The sequence below is a fragment of the Dendrobium catenatum genome, unplaced genomic scaffold (assembly GCF_001605985.2).
Source record: "Dendrobium catenatum unplaced genomic scaffold, ASM160598v2 fragScaff_scaffold_464, whole genome shotgun sequence".
Taxonomy (NCBI): Eukaryota; Viridiplantae; Streptophyta; class Magnoliopsida; order Asparagales; family Orchidaceae; genus Dendrobium; species Dendrobium catenatum.
In genome coordinates, this window is record NW_021318926.1 from 145,783 (window position 1) to 163,244 (window position 17,462).

General features: G+C 35.8%; 1 protein-coding gene across 1 annotated transcript; it reads left to right on the plus strand.

The window, feature by feature from the left end:
- Window positions 1-11,429: 11,429 nt before the first annotated feature.
- Window positions 11,430-12,824, plus strand: LOC110100250. The gene has a single exon (XM_020827680.1). It carries the CDS (start codon window positions 11,430-11,432, stop codon window positions 12,822-12,824), a length of 1,395 nt encoding a protein of 464 aa, XP_020683339.1.
- The last annotated feature ends 4,638 nt before the right edge of the window (window positions 12,825-17,462 follow it).

Here is a 17,462-nt window from a genome sequence, read left to right on the forward strand (position 1 = left end):
CTTTTTGAACTATCATATTGGGTTAATCTCCATGTATAGTAAAAATAAGAGTACTTTGAACTAATTGTAAAGGATGAACTTGGATCGTACTATATAATTAGATTTAACAGATTTAAATTTAGGGAATACTAAGAGGCTCACTATTCAAGCTCTCACTAAGTATTATTTAAGAGTCTTTTTGCTACTAAGTGTCTTAAGAGGGAGCAAAGAGATGGTGTTAATTATTTATAAGGTTACTCAAAGCAAGGTTCTCCCCTATTTTCTTTAGTAATCTCCCTTGATCCTTTGGGGGATAATGGGAGAAGTTTTATATCACTAGGTTATGGTTCTCTACCATCTCCAAGAGAGAGAAAAAGTATTATTGGTTCTTCGCCATCTCCATGTGAGAGAGAAAGAATTCTGAGTTCTATGCCTTCACTAGGAGGATGAAAAAGAGTAAGGTCCTCCACCAAACCAAATTGGTGGAACAGATTCTTACTGCAAGAGAAAAAGGAGAGACACTTGTTTTAGTGCAATACTTGAAATGGAGGTTTCCAGGGAGTAGACGTAGGTTAGGTTGGATCAAACAACTGTTAATTCTATTGTATTTATTCTTATTATTTTTTATATTTTATTTTTTTGTCATTAGGTATATGGTTTAAAACTCTGATATTCATGTTATCATGACTTAAATTTTGTTTCTTCATTAAGGGAATTTTTTTTTTCTATTTTTTAGATATCATGAAATTATAAAAAGATTTTCTTTTTGTTAAAGAAAATTTTTAATTACCAATTCCCCCCTCCCCTCCCTTGGTTAGTCTCGGGCTTGTTCTTTGAGGTCTCATAACCTCCTCAATCTTTCACCTCTATAAGTTCCTTGAAGTCCCTAAGATTTAATTTACACTATATTAGAAGTTGATTGAGGAATATCACTTTCTCTCTCTTTCTCTCTTTCTCTCTCCTCTTTATAATCTCAATTGAGCTTTATTAGAGATCAAGAAGGCTATGGGAGGCTCTGAGGGTCTTATTATGGAGTAAGAGAATGTAATTGATCAAACACTTCTTCAAAAAACTTTGTGGTATTTATAGGAGAGTGAAATTAAAATAAAGGGCTAGGATCTTACCATATAAGCACTGGCTGACCACCATTTTAGATAGGGATTGACAAAAAAAAAGCCAATGAAAGGTTTTGAAGTGTTTCTACTCATTGATATAGGTGTCCAACATGCTATGGGTGAATAAATAATTTAAGAGAAGTCATTTCAAGGAATCATTCCATGTTGTTTGCCCAAGTGGCATGCGTTTGTTAGGGCATGTGCAATGAACTTTCTAAACCTAATTAAAGTGACTATAAAAATAAAATTTGGGTTGGGTCATTAATGGGCCCAATAAATTATGTTTTGGAGGGCTTGACTCAATCCAATTTGTTGACCAAGGTCAAGCCATGGGTTAGGTTAGCTAGGACATATTCATAGGTTTATATGAAACCTACTATGATAGTTTATACAATTTAAATTGATAAGGGTAATGATTTGTTCAATAAAACTCCTATTAGTGTACTAGTTTCAACCCAATTTGCTAAAACAAATGGGCCCAAGTCTAAATTTTTTTAAGGATACTCATGTTGAACTTATGAATAGCTCCATGAAGTTTGGTTCAATGGTTTGGTTAAAATCATGAGTTTTTATTTTCTTAGGTGCTTACAGTGTGTTTTAGTCAACCATTGTTGACTTACTCAATCGTGTTTAGCCAATGGTCAAAGTTGGGTTCAACTCATTCCAAATGTAATTTTGGGCTTGTTGGTAGTGTTCCTATATAATGGGGAGGTTATTTAGTTCAACACATATTTAATGGCTTATGTCTCCATTTTATTAACATTGGTTAACATGATCAACTAGGGTTGATTGAGGATTAGGGTTGGGTCTAATATATTCCAAATTGTATTTAGGGTAAGTTAGAATATGTTTTATGATTTTTTTTTAGTTATCCATGTTAAAGTTAAAGAGAAATCCCATTTTTAGAAGATTTTGGAATTTTTGGCTTTACAAGGTTATGTGGTCAACCATGGTCAATAAAAAAATAAATGTTAACTATATTCATCATGCTTAGGTCAATGATGATATTCAATGGGCTTGGGGATACTTCCAAGGCAAATTTCCACAATATGTCGCGCCTATTGGCATAGGTGGTAAATATTTGAAGGTTTTCCATCGTATGGAAGTTCTTTGAGTTTCAAGGGTTAAAGGTCTTTAAATACCTCCCTATTGTGAAGGTTGACCATAGAGATAAGAAAAATCAATATACAACTTATTAATCATGAATCTAAGGTCATTTGGGTAGGTTTCAAGGTGATTGTAATTTCTTTGAAGAGAGTTTATGGACCATTGAGTTTTGTGATTGGTTTTTAACAAAAGATTTTAAAGTAACTAATTGGTTCAAATTTTGTTTTTTGTTTGAGTTTTGAATTCATCATTGAAGGTAAATTTATAAAGGGTTTTGGTTTTGTAATGATCATATCACCGACAATCATGGGTGCCTACCAATTGATAATTTTAGGGGACAAGGATCGGCTCACCAAGCTAAAGCACAAGGGTGATTTCGATTTGAGGTTTGGAATATAATTCAATGTTTAGTTTATAAAAATTAAATATTTGATTTAGGATGTTGGAATCACTAAAAATGAGGTCAATAAATGGACCTCAACATGTATGAAGAACATCAAAAATAAACACACATGTTGGCATTAACTGAAGAAACAAATAGAATTCAAATAGATTTCAATAAAGGGCCTAAAAGAAAATGAATCTAAATAAAAAAAAAATTGAGTTTGATCTAAGATGGTGCCACAGGGGCTTGCTCTATCACTAGTATATTTGGATTTTATATGACTTTAAAGTATTCTTTCTAGTCCAAGTAAAGAATGGTAAGATGAGGGGAATCAAACCCACCTCAACAAACTAGAGAGTATTATAAGAAAATAAAAATCTATGAGGAGATTCACACTTAAACTTTGAAGGTTTAGATTTTATATATAGTAAGGATGGTGCTGTAAAGGTCTTACCCCACCTCTAATAGATGATCAATGAAGCTAGGATGGAGCTATGAGTGGCTTACTCCACCACTAGAAGATAACCATAAGGAAAGGAATTCAATATGTGGGAACTTACATATAATCTTAGATTGTTATAATTTAAACTAGAGTTGTGCCACAAAGAGATTGCTCCACTAATAGCATGTTTCAATGATACTTGCATGGTGCTACAAGGAAATTACTAATACACTAGTGGATGATCATAAGAAAAGGGAGCATACATATGGGGACCTACACCTAATATTAGAGGATCAAAATGAACATATGTAAAGGAAGGTTTTTTTTTTTTGTTGTGGGGGGGGGGGGGGGGGGGGGAAGTTTGTTAGGGATGTTAAGCCCTATAGAACTGGCCCAAGGCTAATAAAGAGAAGAGGTGAATTGGATAACTTTAAAAACCAAGGTAAAACTCAAACCAAAATCACCACAAAAATCAAAGTGTGGAATAAAATAATGTGGAAGCAATAATAAGAAAAGAACACACCAGATTTATAGTGGTTCGGTCAAACCTTAACCAACGTCCACTCCTTGGAGGCACCCTCCAAGTATTGCATTATAAAAGTGTCTCTCCTTTAGCCCCCATAGCTAGGCGGAGAAGCCCTTACAAAATCAATTCTACCTTCCCCGGTGCGGCAGAGTCGCCGGGTCCTTTGACACCAAAGAGATCTTCTTCTTTGGTGAACTTACCTCGAGACAAGCCTTGAATCTGATGGTACTAAGGTGCGAGTTCGCTGGAGCAACCATGTGGAATCCCCTCCACACTCCCTTGAGTTCCCCCCTCACAGGATCTTCTCCCTCTCAAACTCCACACTTTCCTTTCTCCCTTTCAAGCTCTCTCTTCAAGTTTCCCCCACAAGAACAAAGCTACAATGATTGCCAAAGACACTTACAAAGTTCCTTGTCATAGCTTAAATAGAAGAGCTAAAAACGAGCTCATTAATGCAAGTTGCCGACATTCTCGTCCAGGACGATAGGTATATCGTCCTAGCCGATCAGTACAAATTCAGCTCATCAGCCCGGGATTATTTGGGATGATCAGAAGAAAATTGGTTACATCATCCTGGCCGATATCACGATCATCCAGGATGATTAGTTTAAAACTGATTTCAATCATCCTGATCATCGCCCAGAATTTGAGCTGTCCGATGTAGATCATCAAGGACATCATCCCGACCGATCAGGCGATCGTCCCGATCGATGTGATCGTATCAATCAACCATTAATGCTTTCCAAAGATACCAGATCAATTTAGGCATAATTGAGTTAGATCGGCCTAGACTATATAAATATCATCCTGACCGATTTCCTAAAACAAAGAATTCCTAAAATGATTATGGCGGTTGATTCTTTCTGAATTAAGACTATCGTCCTGGCTGATACATGTATCATCCAGGCCGATATCAATGACGGCTGCCTTAATGAGGATGCACTAAATAGGCTTTCTAATTTTGGACATATCATCCAGGACGATATAAATATCATCCCAGCCGATATAAATATCGTCCCGGCCGATATTACCAAAAATTGAAATCTTATAGGGAACAACATGAAATCTTCCAAGTTACAAATCAACAGATCCCACACCAAATACAACAAACTCAAGAAAGGAAAAAGATTACAAACTGACATAGACCTAGACTACCCAATCTTGAGCTGGTTCCAAATTGCAGTCTAATCGTGTGGACCTGAAACGTTAGCACAAAAGGCAATCGTAGAGAAATAAGGAATGTTTGCTATCATCAAATTCATAAATCAGGATCCGCAACAATCTCCCCCTTTTTGATGATGGCAAATAATTCAATTTGAATTTTTAAAAAATGTTCTCTTAATCTTCCCCTCACTAGAATAACACTTTTAAAAATAGAGGAGATGAAAATATTTTTTTTGAAGTTTTAAAATTTTTGAAAAGAAAGAAAAAAGGATAAAAATTCAACAGTACGTTCTCCCCCTTTGACATTATCAAAAAGAGAGGAGGCACAAATAAAAACAAAATGAATAGAAGAAAAAAAAAACGATCCCTGATCTAGTGCAAAACAAATATTCTTAAAATGAGAAAGTTATCTCTTGGTTTTAATAAAAAACTTAGTAAAATTGGATTGACAACACATAATCTAGAAAAAGTAAGAAATTCATAAATTGTTAATCCAAGCTCAAGTTCTTTTAAAGGCTAAAAAAACTTTTTAATTCAATATCCAAATCAAAAAATAAACAGGAAAAAGAAACATTAATTTTTCAAAACTCCTTTCATAAAACATATCTAATAGAAGATCAATGCACGAATTGCTGAATCAGGAACCAAGATTATTAAACACAAGTTTCGAACATATCAAGGATTTTCTTAAGTTTTTAGTAGTATAAGAAAAAATAAGCATATGTTTTTGTGGGCTCATTTTATGCCCTTTATCACTTGAATGGCTATTTGAGCATCTTTTGATTTTAATACACTTTGTGTATTTTTTTTTAATTTGGCGTCATTGCGTATCTTTTGGTTTGGCATCATTGGCCAATTTTTTTTTTATTATTTTTAAAAAATATACTTTATTTCTTATATTTTCAAAACTAAAGTAAACCCAAATTATTAACAACACGAACAACTTGATTAAGAAAATTGTAGGTGGATTCAACATTCTTGCAAAAGATTCCTATGCGATAGAAAAAATGTAGGGAGATAAAAAAAATCAGTTTCAAAATCTAATTTAAAATATGATGAAGATTTTGAATCAAAAGTAAAATAACCTCTTTAAGAAGAGAGAAAGACAAACAAAATCATGAGTTCCCTTCCTCTGACTGTTTTAGAGAAGTCAAACACAACTTACCAAAGATTTCAATGGTGGATACTAACATGAAATCATCAGAATTTAAAGCACAGAAAAAGCAATTTAAAGATTTTGCATTTAATTGAGCATTGAGTTGTTCTTCCCTGTTCCATTGACTAAAAGGAATATCAAATTTAATTCCATTAACAATTCATGACGGTGATGAATAACCAGTTAAAATCATATGTCAAATGCGAAAATCAATCGATTGCAAGAAAATAGACATGCTAGTTTTCCAAAAATCAAATGATATATTTTCAAATAATGGAGGTCTGGTGATTGAAAACCTTCCACAATAGTACGATTAGCCATGGATCAAAATTCAAAAGCTTTAAAAACTTATTTTTTGAAAACTGCTCTGATACCACTTGAAAGATCGTTAGGGATGTTAAGCCCTATAGAACTGGCCCAAGGCTAATAAAGAGAAGAGGTGAATTGGATAACTTTAAAAACCAAGTATAAAACTCAATCCAAAATCACCACAGAAATCAAAGTGCGGAATAAAATAATGTGGAAGCAATAAAAAGAAAAGAACACACCAAATTTATAGTGGTTCGGTCAAACCTTGACCTACGTCCACTCCTTGGAGGCACCCTCCAAGTATTGCACTACAAAAGTGTCTCTCCTTTAGCCCCCACAGCTAGGCGGAGAAGCCCTTACAAAATCACTTCCACCTTCCCCGGTGCGGCGGAGTCGCCGGGTCCTTTGAGACCAAGGAGATCTTCTTCTTTGGAGAACTTACCTCGAGACAAGCCTTGAATCCAATGGTACTAAGGTGCGAGTTCTAAGGTGCGAGTTCGCCGAAGCAACCATGTGGAATCCTATCCACTCTCCCTTGAGTTCCCCCCCTCACAGGATCTTCTCCCTCTCAAACTCCACCCTTTCTTCTAACCCTTTCAAGCTCTCTCTTCAAGTTTCCCCCACAAGAACGAAGTTACAATGGCTGCCAAAGAAACTTATAAAGTGCCTTATCATAGCTTAAATAGAAGAGCTAAAAACGAGCTCATTAATGCAAGTTGCCGACATTATCATCCAGGACGATAGGTATATCGTCCTGGCCGATCAGTACAAATTCAGCTCATTAGCCCGGGATGATTTGGGAAGATTAGAAGAAAATTGGTTACATCGTCTTGGCCGATATCACGATCGTCCAGGCCGATCAGTTTAAAACTTATTTCAATCATCCTGATCATCGCCCTGAATTCGAGCTGTCCGATGTAGATCGTCCAGAACATCGTCCCGGCCGATCAGGCGATCGTCCCAACCGATTTGATTGTATCAATCAACCATTAATTCTTTCCAAAGTTACCAGATCAATTTATGCATAATTGAGTTAGATCGGCCTGGACTACATAAATATCATCCTAGCCGATTTCCTAAAATAAAAAATTCCTAAAATGATTATGGTGGTTGATTCTTTCTAAATTAATACTATCATCTTGGCCAATACATGTATCATCCAGGCCGATATCAATGATAGCTGCCTTAATGAGGATGCCCTAATTAGGGTTTCTGATTTTGGACATATCATCCCGGCCTATATTACCAAAAATAGAAATCTTATAGGGAACAACAGGAAATCTTCCAAGTTAAAAATCAACAGATCCCACACTAAATACAACAGACTCAAGAAACAAAAAAGATTACAAACTGACACAGACCAAGTCTACCCAATCTTGAGCTGGTTCCAAATTGCAGTTTGATCGTGTGGACCTGAAACGTTAGCACAAAAGGAAATCGTAGAGAAATAAGGAATGTTTTCTATCATCAAAATCATAAACCATGATCCACAACAGGGGGGGATGGTGTTAACACCTAAGAATAGAGGATAGATATACAAATTAAGATGGTTCCATGAGGGGCTTTCTCTAGCTCTAGTAAGTCAAAAAAAAAAACAAGATGGAGCGAAGAGGAGCTTGCTCCATTACTAACTGATGATCATAAGAACATGATACTTGTATGTAGGGAGTTACATTTAATCTTAGAGGATTAAAATGACCATTAAGAAAGAAAGCCTATATATGTGGACTTACACCTAATCATAAAGGATTAATATACAAGTGATGGTGCCATGAGGGGTTTGCTCCAACACTAGAAGGTTTAATGATACTAGGATCGTGCGATATGGGGATAGCTTTCCCACTAGTAAATGATCATAAGAAAAGGAATCTTGTATATAGGGACATAACCTAATCTTATATGATTAGAATGATTATTTGGAAAGGATGATTATATATAGGGACTTACACTTAACCATAGAGGATTGATATACAAACTAGAATGGTGCCATAAAAAGTATGCTTCACCACGAGTGGGTGATCATAAGAAATGTAAGCATATATGTATGGGTATTTACACTTAATCTATTAGGATTGAAATGATCATATGGAAAGGAAGATTATATATGGTGACTTACACCTAATTACATACAATCAAAATTTATACTGTAATGGTGCTATGAGGGGATTGCTCCACTTCTAGTGAGTTTCTATGAAGCAAGTATGATATCATGATAATGGAGTTATACCTGATGGATTATTTTTGATAAAGATGGATCCCAAATGAGAGGAAACTCCCAAATGAGAAGATTTAAATGGTCAAGAAACATGAATCAGAAAGGAAATGATGCCATAGGTGCTATTTTTTTATGGATATAGTTTAATAATATTTAGTGAATTTTAAACTTACAAACTTTAATAAAGATTTTGGACTTAACCTTGTCCTCTATGCCCAATTCCTTTCCTTTCATAGATTTCAATGTATTAAATGAATATATATATATATATATATATATATATAAAGGGTAAGAAAAACTTTTTTTTTTCATAACACATTATTAACACTATCCAACATAATATCACTTGAGATGCCATCCATTTATGGATAACATTGAATGATCTATTTTACAACCAATCAATTGATAACATCGTCCTTGGCCTATTTTTCCCATCAGGAATGGACCTTCCTAAGTTGGTTTGAATTTTCTGCTATTTTTTTATGTGCTAAAATTCATTTTGCAGAATTAAGACCAAATCTCTTTCTTGGAAAGTTCTTAGACGGACCATCTTGTCATGTGCTTACTTCATCTTAGTTTTTTATAGCTCAAGGGTTTACTTAGCCTGCATACGCTTCTCATCTAATTCTCTTAAGTTCTTATAGTATGCATTTTACATTTTCTTCTTTCGTGATTTTGTAATTGATAGCTATACAAATTGAAGGTATATGTAATTCCAAATGGAGAACATATATATATATATGTAATTTTCTTTAAAAAAATTTTAAAATGTGATGAGTTTTTACCTCTCTTAAGGGAGACTTTTCTACCCATTTTATGAAGTAATATTCAACTACTAATATGAACCTCTAACCACTAGAGGATGGCAAATCAAATAGACTAACAATGACTGTACCCCATCTTCAAAAAATGTGTCAAATTACTATTTTTTTAATCTCTAAATTATATTAATAATAGAGAAAATTTTGAATTTTCCAAATGTTTTCACGGAATCACTTACTGGATTCCGTGATCGGAGGAGTTTGGGCGGCGAATTTCCACCTGCATGGATCACACATCATTTTGGAGGATGTTGAACGACGTTCTGCATCGTCATCTAGATCTCCATCGTTCGTAGGTAATTCAAAGTTATTAAAAAAAGATAACGGTTTGTTATTTTTGAACTTTGAACAGGGTGATTAGAATTCCTTGAAGAAACGACAAGGTCCTTTGGTTATTAGAGAAGTATCTGTCTTCCCTCCCAAGGTGATCAACCATATTGAAGGCAAAGGCAAAGATGTGGTTATTTCAGAAGAGGTGGTTACTCCAAAAATTCTGAAAGCTTTGGGCATTCCCTCTGATAACACAGCTTCGTCTTCAGGTTTGAGAATTTTTGTTAATCGATTCAGTAACCCAAATGCAATCATTGGACTATGTCGCAGCCTGATAAATGCGGATTCTTCGAATTTGATTGACAAAAATATTCAACCTGCTTTTGTAAGAGGGAGTGGCTTGGATGTAGTCAAATTGCCTGAGGATTTGCCTAAGAACTCTGCTGGAAAGAGTAATGTGAATCCATGGAGCAATAAGCCGTACATAAAATTGAATTTTAAAGAAGATGATGTTATTCTATATGAGGATGGGAAAGCTGTGAAGTTGAATGCAAAGTTGGAGATGTTGAATTCAAAAAAACTGTTGAATTAGTTGGTTATTAAAGTTTTTGGTAAAGAATTACCATCTAGCACGGTGACTTGGGAAATTAAGAAGCAATGGGATCAACATGGGCAATTCCACTTTACCACCTTGGGTAGAGGTTTGTTCTTATGTTCTTTCTCCTCGGGAGACATGGTTGAAGCTGCCAATTCAGGAGGCCCCTGGTTTGTGAACGGGCATGTTGTAGGCATGGAGAGATGGACACCATACTTCACTACGTCATCGATGAAGGGAATTTCTTCTCTAATTTGGATAAGACTACCACACTTACCATTGCAATGCTGGGATGAGAAGAATGTCGCTTGCATCTCTTCCAGAATTAGGAAACCTTTGATGTTGGACAGAAAAAAGTTTCAATGGGGGAGGAGGGAATTTGCAAGAGTTTGTGTGAGAGTATGTCTAGATCAACCTCTTCCTTTAGGCATTTGGGTGGACAGCATGGCTGGGAGGTTTTTCCAAAATGTCGAATATGAGAAGATTGCAAACTTTTGTTTCATATGTGAAATGATAGGACATGTGGAGAATGAATGTGCACTGAAGGAAAATATTCCATAAGTTGTGCTAAAGGCTTCAGAAGCTGGCACTAATGTTGCTACGTTTGAGAAGTGGGAGGAATTCATTGAGCCATCATACGGGCCTTGGTTACTAGTCAATAACAGGAGGAGTATAAGACCCAATCCAATCCACAAGGTGGTGAAGCCTAGAGCTATTAAGCCAGACATAGTCAAGTTTGTTAAGAAGAAGAATGCTCCTTTGAATACCACACAGGAAGTTGGGAATTTATTGGGTAAAGACAACAGGAATGTAATCCAGTGCATGGAGACTCCATGTATAAATGGTGTTGAAGCAGATCAATTAGAAGAAGGAGAATATTTACCCAAAAAAGTTGTGATTGAAGAGCTAGAACCGAAATTTATTAGTATGGATCAAGGAGAACAATCAGTAAATATTGTTAATTGCTCTGGTGGTGAATTAGGTGTGGCCAAACCTGATTCTAACTGTTTCTCCAACACATCCAATAAATTTGACGTGTTGAGTATGGTTGATGAGGATATACAGGAAGTTGGTAATTTTGAAATCAGTAGCAACAATGTGGCAAGTAACATCCAATCGATAGCAGCTGGGGAAGGTATGGCTAATGGATGTGTCTTCAATTAAAACAGAGATTCAATTGGTGGAGTCAAAGCTACAGATGGTATATCCGGCAGGGAGGCTATCAAGATTAAGTTAGCTAAAGAATTGAAGTTCCTTGGACCAATTAAAAATGCTCCTAGGGGGAAAACTTGGATGGAATGGGCAGTAAAAAGAAGGGAGGGGCCTCATCCCCTAGAGTTAAATTATGTATTCCATAGCCTTTTGGAATTGTAGAGGAGCCAAGAAAAAGGAGGCTTCTCATTATCTCAAGGAGTTTGTTAAAGATCTTGGTATTCTATTCGTGGGACTAGTGGAAACAAAAATTGGCAATTTCAATAAAGTAGGTTTGGGGAGAATCATAGGCAAAGATTGGGACCTTTATATAGTTCCTTCTGATGGTCTATCCGGAGCTATGCTATTGTTATGGAGATCAGACTTAGCTTCTTTCTCTGTTTTCAAGGAGTCGGATCAATGTGTGATTGAGAAGCTTAAAGTACCCAACAAAGGAATGTGGATGGTTGCTACTGTATATGGAAGCAAAGAGGTGGTGAAAAGGAGAAGTCTATGGGGGTGTATTCGGGAAGCTGCAAATTTGAAGTTACCTTTGGTGGTGGGGGGAGACTTCAATTGCATAATTTCCCAAGATGAGAAGAGACGAGGAAGAAAATTCTTATTCTCTCAAGGTCTAATTGAGATGGTGGACTTCATGAATGAGAATGATTTGCATGATGTAAAGGTGGTGGGTCCTATGTTCACTTGGTGCAATAACAAAAGCGGTAGTGGTCGAATCTTGGAGAGATTGGATAGGTTTTTTCTTAACACCTTGGATATCAACCTTATTCAAGATGCTCAGGTGAGGGATTTAGCCAGAATTGCTTCTGACCACTGTCATATAGTTTTGAAAATCTTTGATTCAAATTTTAAAAGCAACGGGCTCATCAAATTTGAGGATGTTTGGCTATCCTATAGAGGATCGACTTATATTATAGATAAAGTTTGGAAGAGAAAATTTGAAGGAAATGAGATGGAAATCCTGAATAAAAAATGTAAAAAAGCTTTAAAGGATTTGCATTTTTGGGGGAAGGCTAAAGCGAATGAATTCACTAGTGAGAAGGACAAGTTGAAAGAAGAAATTTTCCATCTTCAAGAAGAGGAAGCAAATGTGGGCTGGTTATGTGGAGTGAAGCTTCTGAAGCTGAGAACTAAAGTTAGAGACCTGAATGTGGCTCTTTCTCGGTTAAATACTTGGTGGAAGCAAAGAGCTAAGGTAAGATGGTATGAAGAGGGAGATGCTAACACGAAATTCTTTCACTCCTTTGCAAGGGCCAGAAGGAGCGGTAACCAGATTACTCAAGTGAAGAATCGCAGTGGGAAACTAACTAAAGATCCTAATGAGATTCAAGAAGTATTCTATAGATACTTCTTGGACAAATGGAAGCAAAGGAATTGTTTGGAAGATATTTGTCCAGCACCTTATAACAGTCTGGATGATGATGACAGGAGAAGATTGAGTGCTGAAGTTTCTTATCCAGAAATCGCAGAAACGATCAAGTCGATGGGCAACAATAGAGCTGCTGGTGTTGATGGCATCTCTTATTAATTCTTCAAGGCATATTGGAACATTATTGGCTCTGATGTGTGCAATGTAGTAAAGTATTTCATTGCAACAGGGAGGATGTGCAAGGATTGGAAAGACACTCTAGTAGTGTTAATTCTGAAGTTGAAGAACCCAGTCACACCGGCTGGGTTCTGTCCAATTAGCATTTGTAACTCTATATATAAAATTGTTGTTAAAATTCTTTTGAACATGTTGTTGATGGTCATTCCAAAGATTATTTCAGAGGAGCAACCTGCTTTTGTCAAGGGAAGGAACATCGCGGATCACTTATTACTAGCTCAAGAAGTTTCAAATAAAATCAGGTTGTCTAAAGTAGCTGATGGCATGGTAGCTATCAAATTAGACATGGAGCAAGCCTGTGATAGCATGAGTTGGAAGACGCTTCATAGAATGATGGAGATCTTAGGATTTACTAAGCAAATCATGGACTTGGCGATGGAATGCAAAATGTAACCTAGATACGTTATCTAAATTAATTGTGGTCTTTCTAATTGGATTGAAGGGAAGAGCGGGTTTCGTCATGGTTGCCCTCTCTCTCCCATTCTTTTTATTTTCTATTCCCAACTTCTCTCTAATGGCTTTTCCAGTGAAGGCAAGGATATTGGAATCAAAATTGCTCCTAATTCTCAAAGGATTTCTCATTTACTTTATGCCGATGATGTCCTTTTATTTTTTGATGTAAAGGTTAAAAGTATCAAGAAGGTTAAAAACATTTTGAACAATTATTGTGCTTGGACTGGTTTGAGTTTAAACACTCAAAAATCAGCCATAATTTGTAACAAATCTGTCAACATAGGGAGGAGGAAGAAGATATCAAAGTTGTTAAAGATAAAGCTAGTTGAAGAAATGGATTATTTGGGTACCAAATTCGCTCTCAGAATACTTAAAACGTCTGATTTTAAAGGCCTTTTAGACAAATCAATGAAGACTATCAACAAATGGTAAAATAGATATATTTCACTGGCGGGGAGGCTGAATTTGATTAATCATGTTTTGGGTAATTTTCCCTTGTTTCTCACGTCTCATTCTCTTATCCCCATAAGTATTTTGAGGGAATTTGAGAAAATTTCAAGGAATTGTATCTGGAATAAATTTGATGGTAGAGAAGGAATGCGCTATGTGTCTTGGGATGAAATGTGCAAACCGAAATCTATGGGCCACTTTACTCGACTTCTTCATGTATGGAACAAATGAGAGCTAAGTTTGCTTGGAATATGGTACTGTATCCTAATTCCTTGTTAAATGAGAGCCTAACTGCTAGATATGGTAAAGATTGGTGGAGATGTGAGTCCTCAAGATGTGGTTCTTCTTCCTAGAAAATCAAGGTTTTAAAGGATATTTGGATATTGGACAAATGTTTGAATAGATGGCCTACTGATGTGGCTGTTTTTGAAGATGAGAACTCAACTCTTGACTACTTCATTTAAGATGGTAGATGGAACATAGAGAAACATTGTATGTTTTTTGGGAAAGAGTTGCTGAAACTGATTTGTAATATTCAGATTTTCCAAGATTCTGAATCTGCTTATATGGAGTTGAAAAGGAAGTTGTCTGGGAAATCTATTTCTTCTATGCTAAGAGAAGAAAGTGTGAGGGAAGCAGCTGTGGAAGACTAAAATGCTTGGATTCACAAGGTGAAAATGAATGCTAAAATAAAGTTATTCATTTGGAGATTGAATAAAGAAGCTATCCCTACAGTACATTTCTTGAAGAGAAGGAAGCTTAGTCATTGCAACCTGTGTCCTAGAGGCTGCGGGGAAGTGGAAGATGTAGATCATATATCTACCAGCTGCTCTAAGCTTATGGAAGTGATCTTAGAATTGAGGATGTGGGGGTTTCCTGTACAAATTTTTAGCTCATTTCAACGAACAATTATTACGTCCTCTGACCGGACGTAGAGCTATGTTCGGCTGCCAATAACATGTCGCTACGTGCTCTTACTCTTTACCGTGCGGCCTGATGACTTGACCCGGAGCGAAACCCGGGAATGCTATGTTCGCAATTTTCTCGGTATTTTCTAGGTATTGCTTTGCAAAAATGAGAAATACTACTCTGTGAAGATCAATACCATGCAAATACCGAGTTGTATCGAGTTTTTTTACAACTCGGTACAACTTAGTATTTGCTCAGGATTTGCTCGGTATTTCTAGGTATTTGCTTGGTATTGCTAGAAAAAACTAGGTACAACTCGGTATTTGCTCGGTATTGCTAGGTATTTGCTTGGTATTGCTAGGGATTTTCTCGGTATTGCTAGAAAAAACTAGGTAAAACTTGGTATTTGCTCGGTATTGCTAGGTATTTGAAATATATCCAAAAGGTGATGGGATGTTGTTCGGCTCATCAAGGATTTAAAAAATGCACGTGCGAGAACCCAAAAAACAGCGGGTCGGGTCGGCAACTTTTCTTCATGCTAAGTGGCGCTAAAACATTTGTGGCCGAACATAGAGGAGCGTATGTTCATCGGACCGAATAAAAGTTCCATTTCATCAATGTTTAAATGAGCTAAAATTTGTGTATGAAGACAACAAATCGTTGGTAAAACTATACTTCGCAATGCTCTGGTTTTCTTGGAACAATAGGAATCTGAAGTTTCACGGGATGAAGAAGATAGCATTTCTATGGCTGCAGCTAAAATTATTAACTTTGTTAATTTGGACAAAGATAATAAAGAAATCTCATATTACTGGGATGCTGGTCGGTCTTTAGGACCGTGCTATGTTTTCTGGCATCCTCCCCCACCCGAGTGGTATAAAATAAATGTTGATGCTGCTCTGAAGAGGAACTACGAAGAATCCATTGGAGGCATTGTGCGGGACTGCAGAGGTAGATTTATCATGGCATTTGGCTTTTATGGAACTCATTGGGACATTTCTCAGGTAGAACTCCTTTCTTTCAGCTCTCTTAAGTCGATTTTCAAAGATTATTCCCTTAATTCCAAATGTATCATTTTGGAAGGGGACAATAAGAAGGTGATACTATTCCTTCAGAATTTGTATAGAAAATAGATGGAAATAGGTGAGAGTTTCATACATGATGATTTCTCATTCTTCAATAATTATGATAACATCATTTTCATTTTGTGGAAAGAAATTGTAACAAGTTAGCCGATTATTGTGCTAACCTTGCTTTTTCGTTTGATTTTGTTTGGGATGTTTATAGTGAGAGCTCACTTCCTTCTACTTTTATTAAACGTGTAAAGGAGGAAAGTGATAGAGTTTATAGCTCTCACTAGGTTGTATCTTTCTTTCTTTTGTTTTAATCTTAATGCACTTTGCATTTCTTCAAAAAAAAAAATTATATTAATAAAGAGAACGTAATACAAACTACCAAAATATAGAAATTCTACCACATTCATCATTTAACAATGAATTTAAAGGTGGAATATTATTACATATAATATCATCCCAAAAGAAATCACTAAAATTAGTACGGCTACCAATCAAATTAGCTAACTTATTACAATTCCTATTTGTAAAATTGAATAAGACTTAGTTAAACTCCTTTAATAAAGAGAAATCTTCCTCTAAAAAATTGTTTTTCACCAATTTGACTTTTCAAAAAGAACCTTGAAGAAGCTTGATAATATTATATGATGATTCCGTATAGGTTGTTAAACTTAAGTAATTATATCATGGCTAACCAAGAGGGTGGGGGGTGAATTGGTATTTTAAAATATTCTCTTGGATTTTTAATAAAAATGAATTTTAATATATTTCCAACTTTGATTCTCTTTTTAAAAAAGCTTTTCAACCATAATTATCAAAGTGCAAAAAATAAAACAAAATGCAGAAATTAAAAATGACATAAGGGTTTATAATGGTTCGATCAAACACAACCTACATTCACTCCCTAAAGATTCTCTTTTTAGGTATTGCACTATTACCAAAGTGACTATCCATTTTCCCCCACAACAATGCGAAGAAGCCTTTACAAATCATTTTTTCCACCAATCCTCGGTGTGGCAGAGAACCGTCATCCTTTCACACTCTCCAAGTGTCGGCAGAGAATCATTGTCTGTTCACAATCACCAAATGTTGGAAGAGAATCGTCCTCCTTTCACACCCTATAATCTAAAAACCACCCAAGGGAATTTCTTATAGGTGAACCTAGTGAGGGTGTTAGAACTAGGCGTGGATTAAACAAGGAAGTCAATCATTAAGTCTTTATTTCAACTATTGAACCCACTCACATTGATCAAGCACTTTCTGATGAATTTTTGATATTGGCCATGCAAGAAGAGTTGAATCAATTTATAAGAAGTGAAGTTTGGGAATTAACTTCAAGGCCAAAAGATCAAAGTGTTTTTGGAACCAAGTGGGTGTTCAAAAATAAAATGAATGACTCAGGAGTAGTCATTAGAAATAAGGCTAGATTAGTTGCTAAGGGGTATAATCAAATTGAAGGAATTGATTTTGAGGAGACTTTTGCCCCTGTAGCTAGACTTGAAGCAATTAGGGTTTTACTTGCCTTTGCCTGTTTTAAAGGTTTTAAATTGTTTCAAATGGATGTCAAAAGTGCCTTTTTAAATGGGGTAATTGAGGAAGATATTTTTGTAGAACAACCTCCAGGTTTTGAAAATTCTAAATACTCAAATCATATTTTCAAGTTAAAAAAGGCATT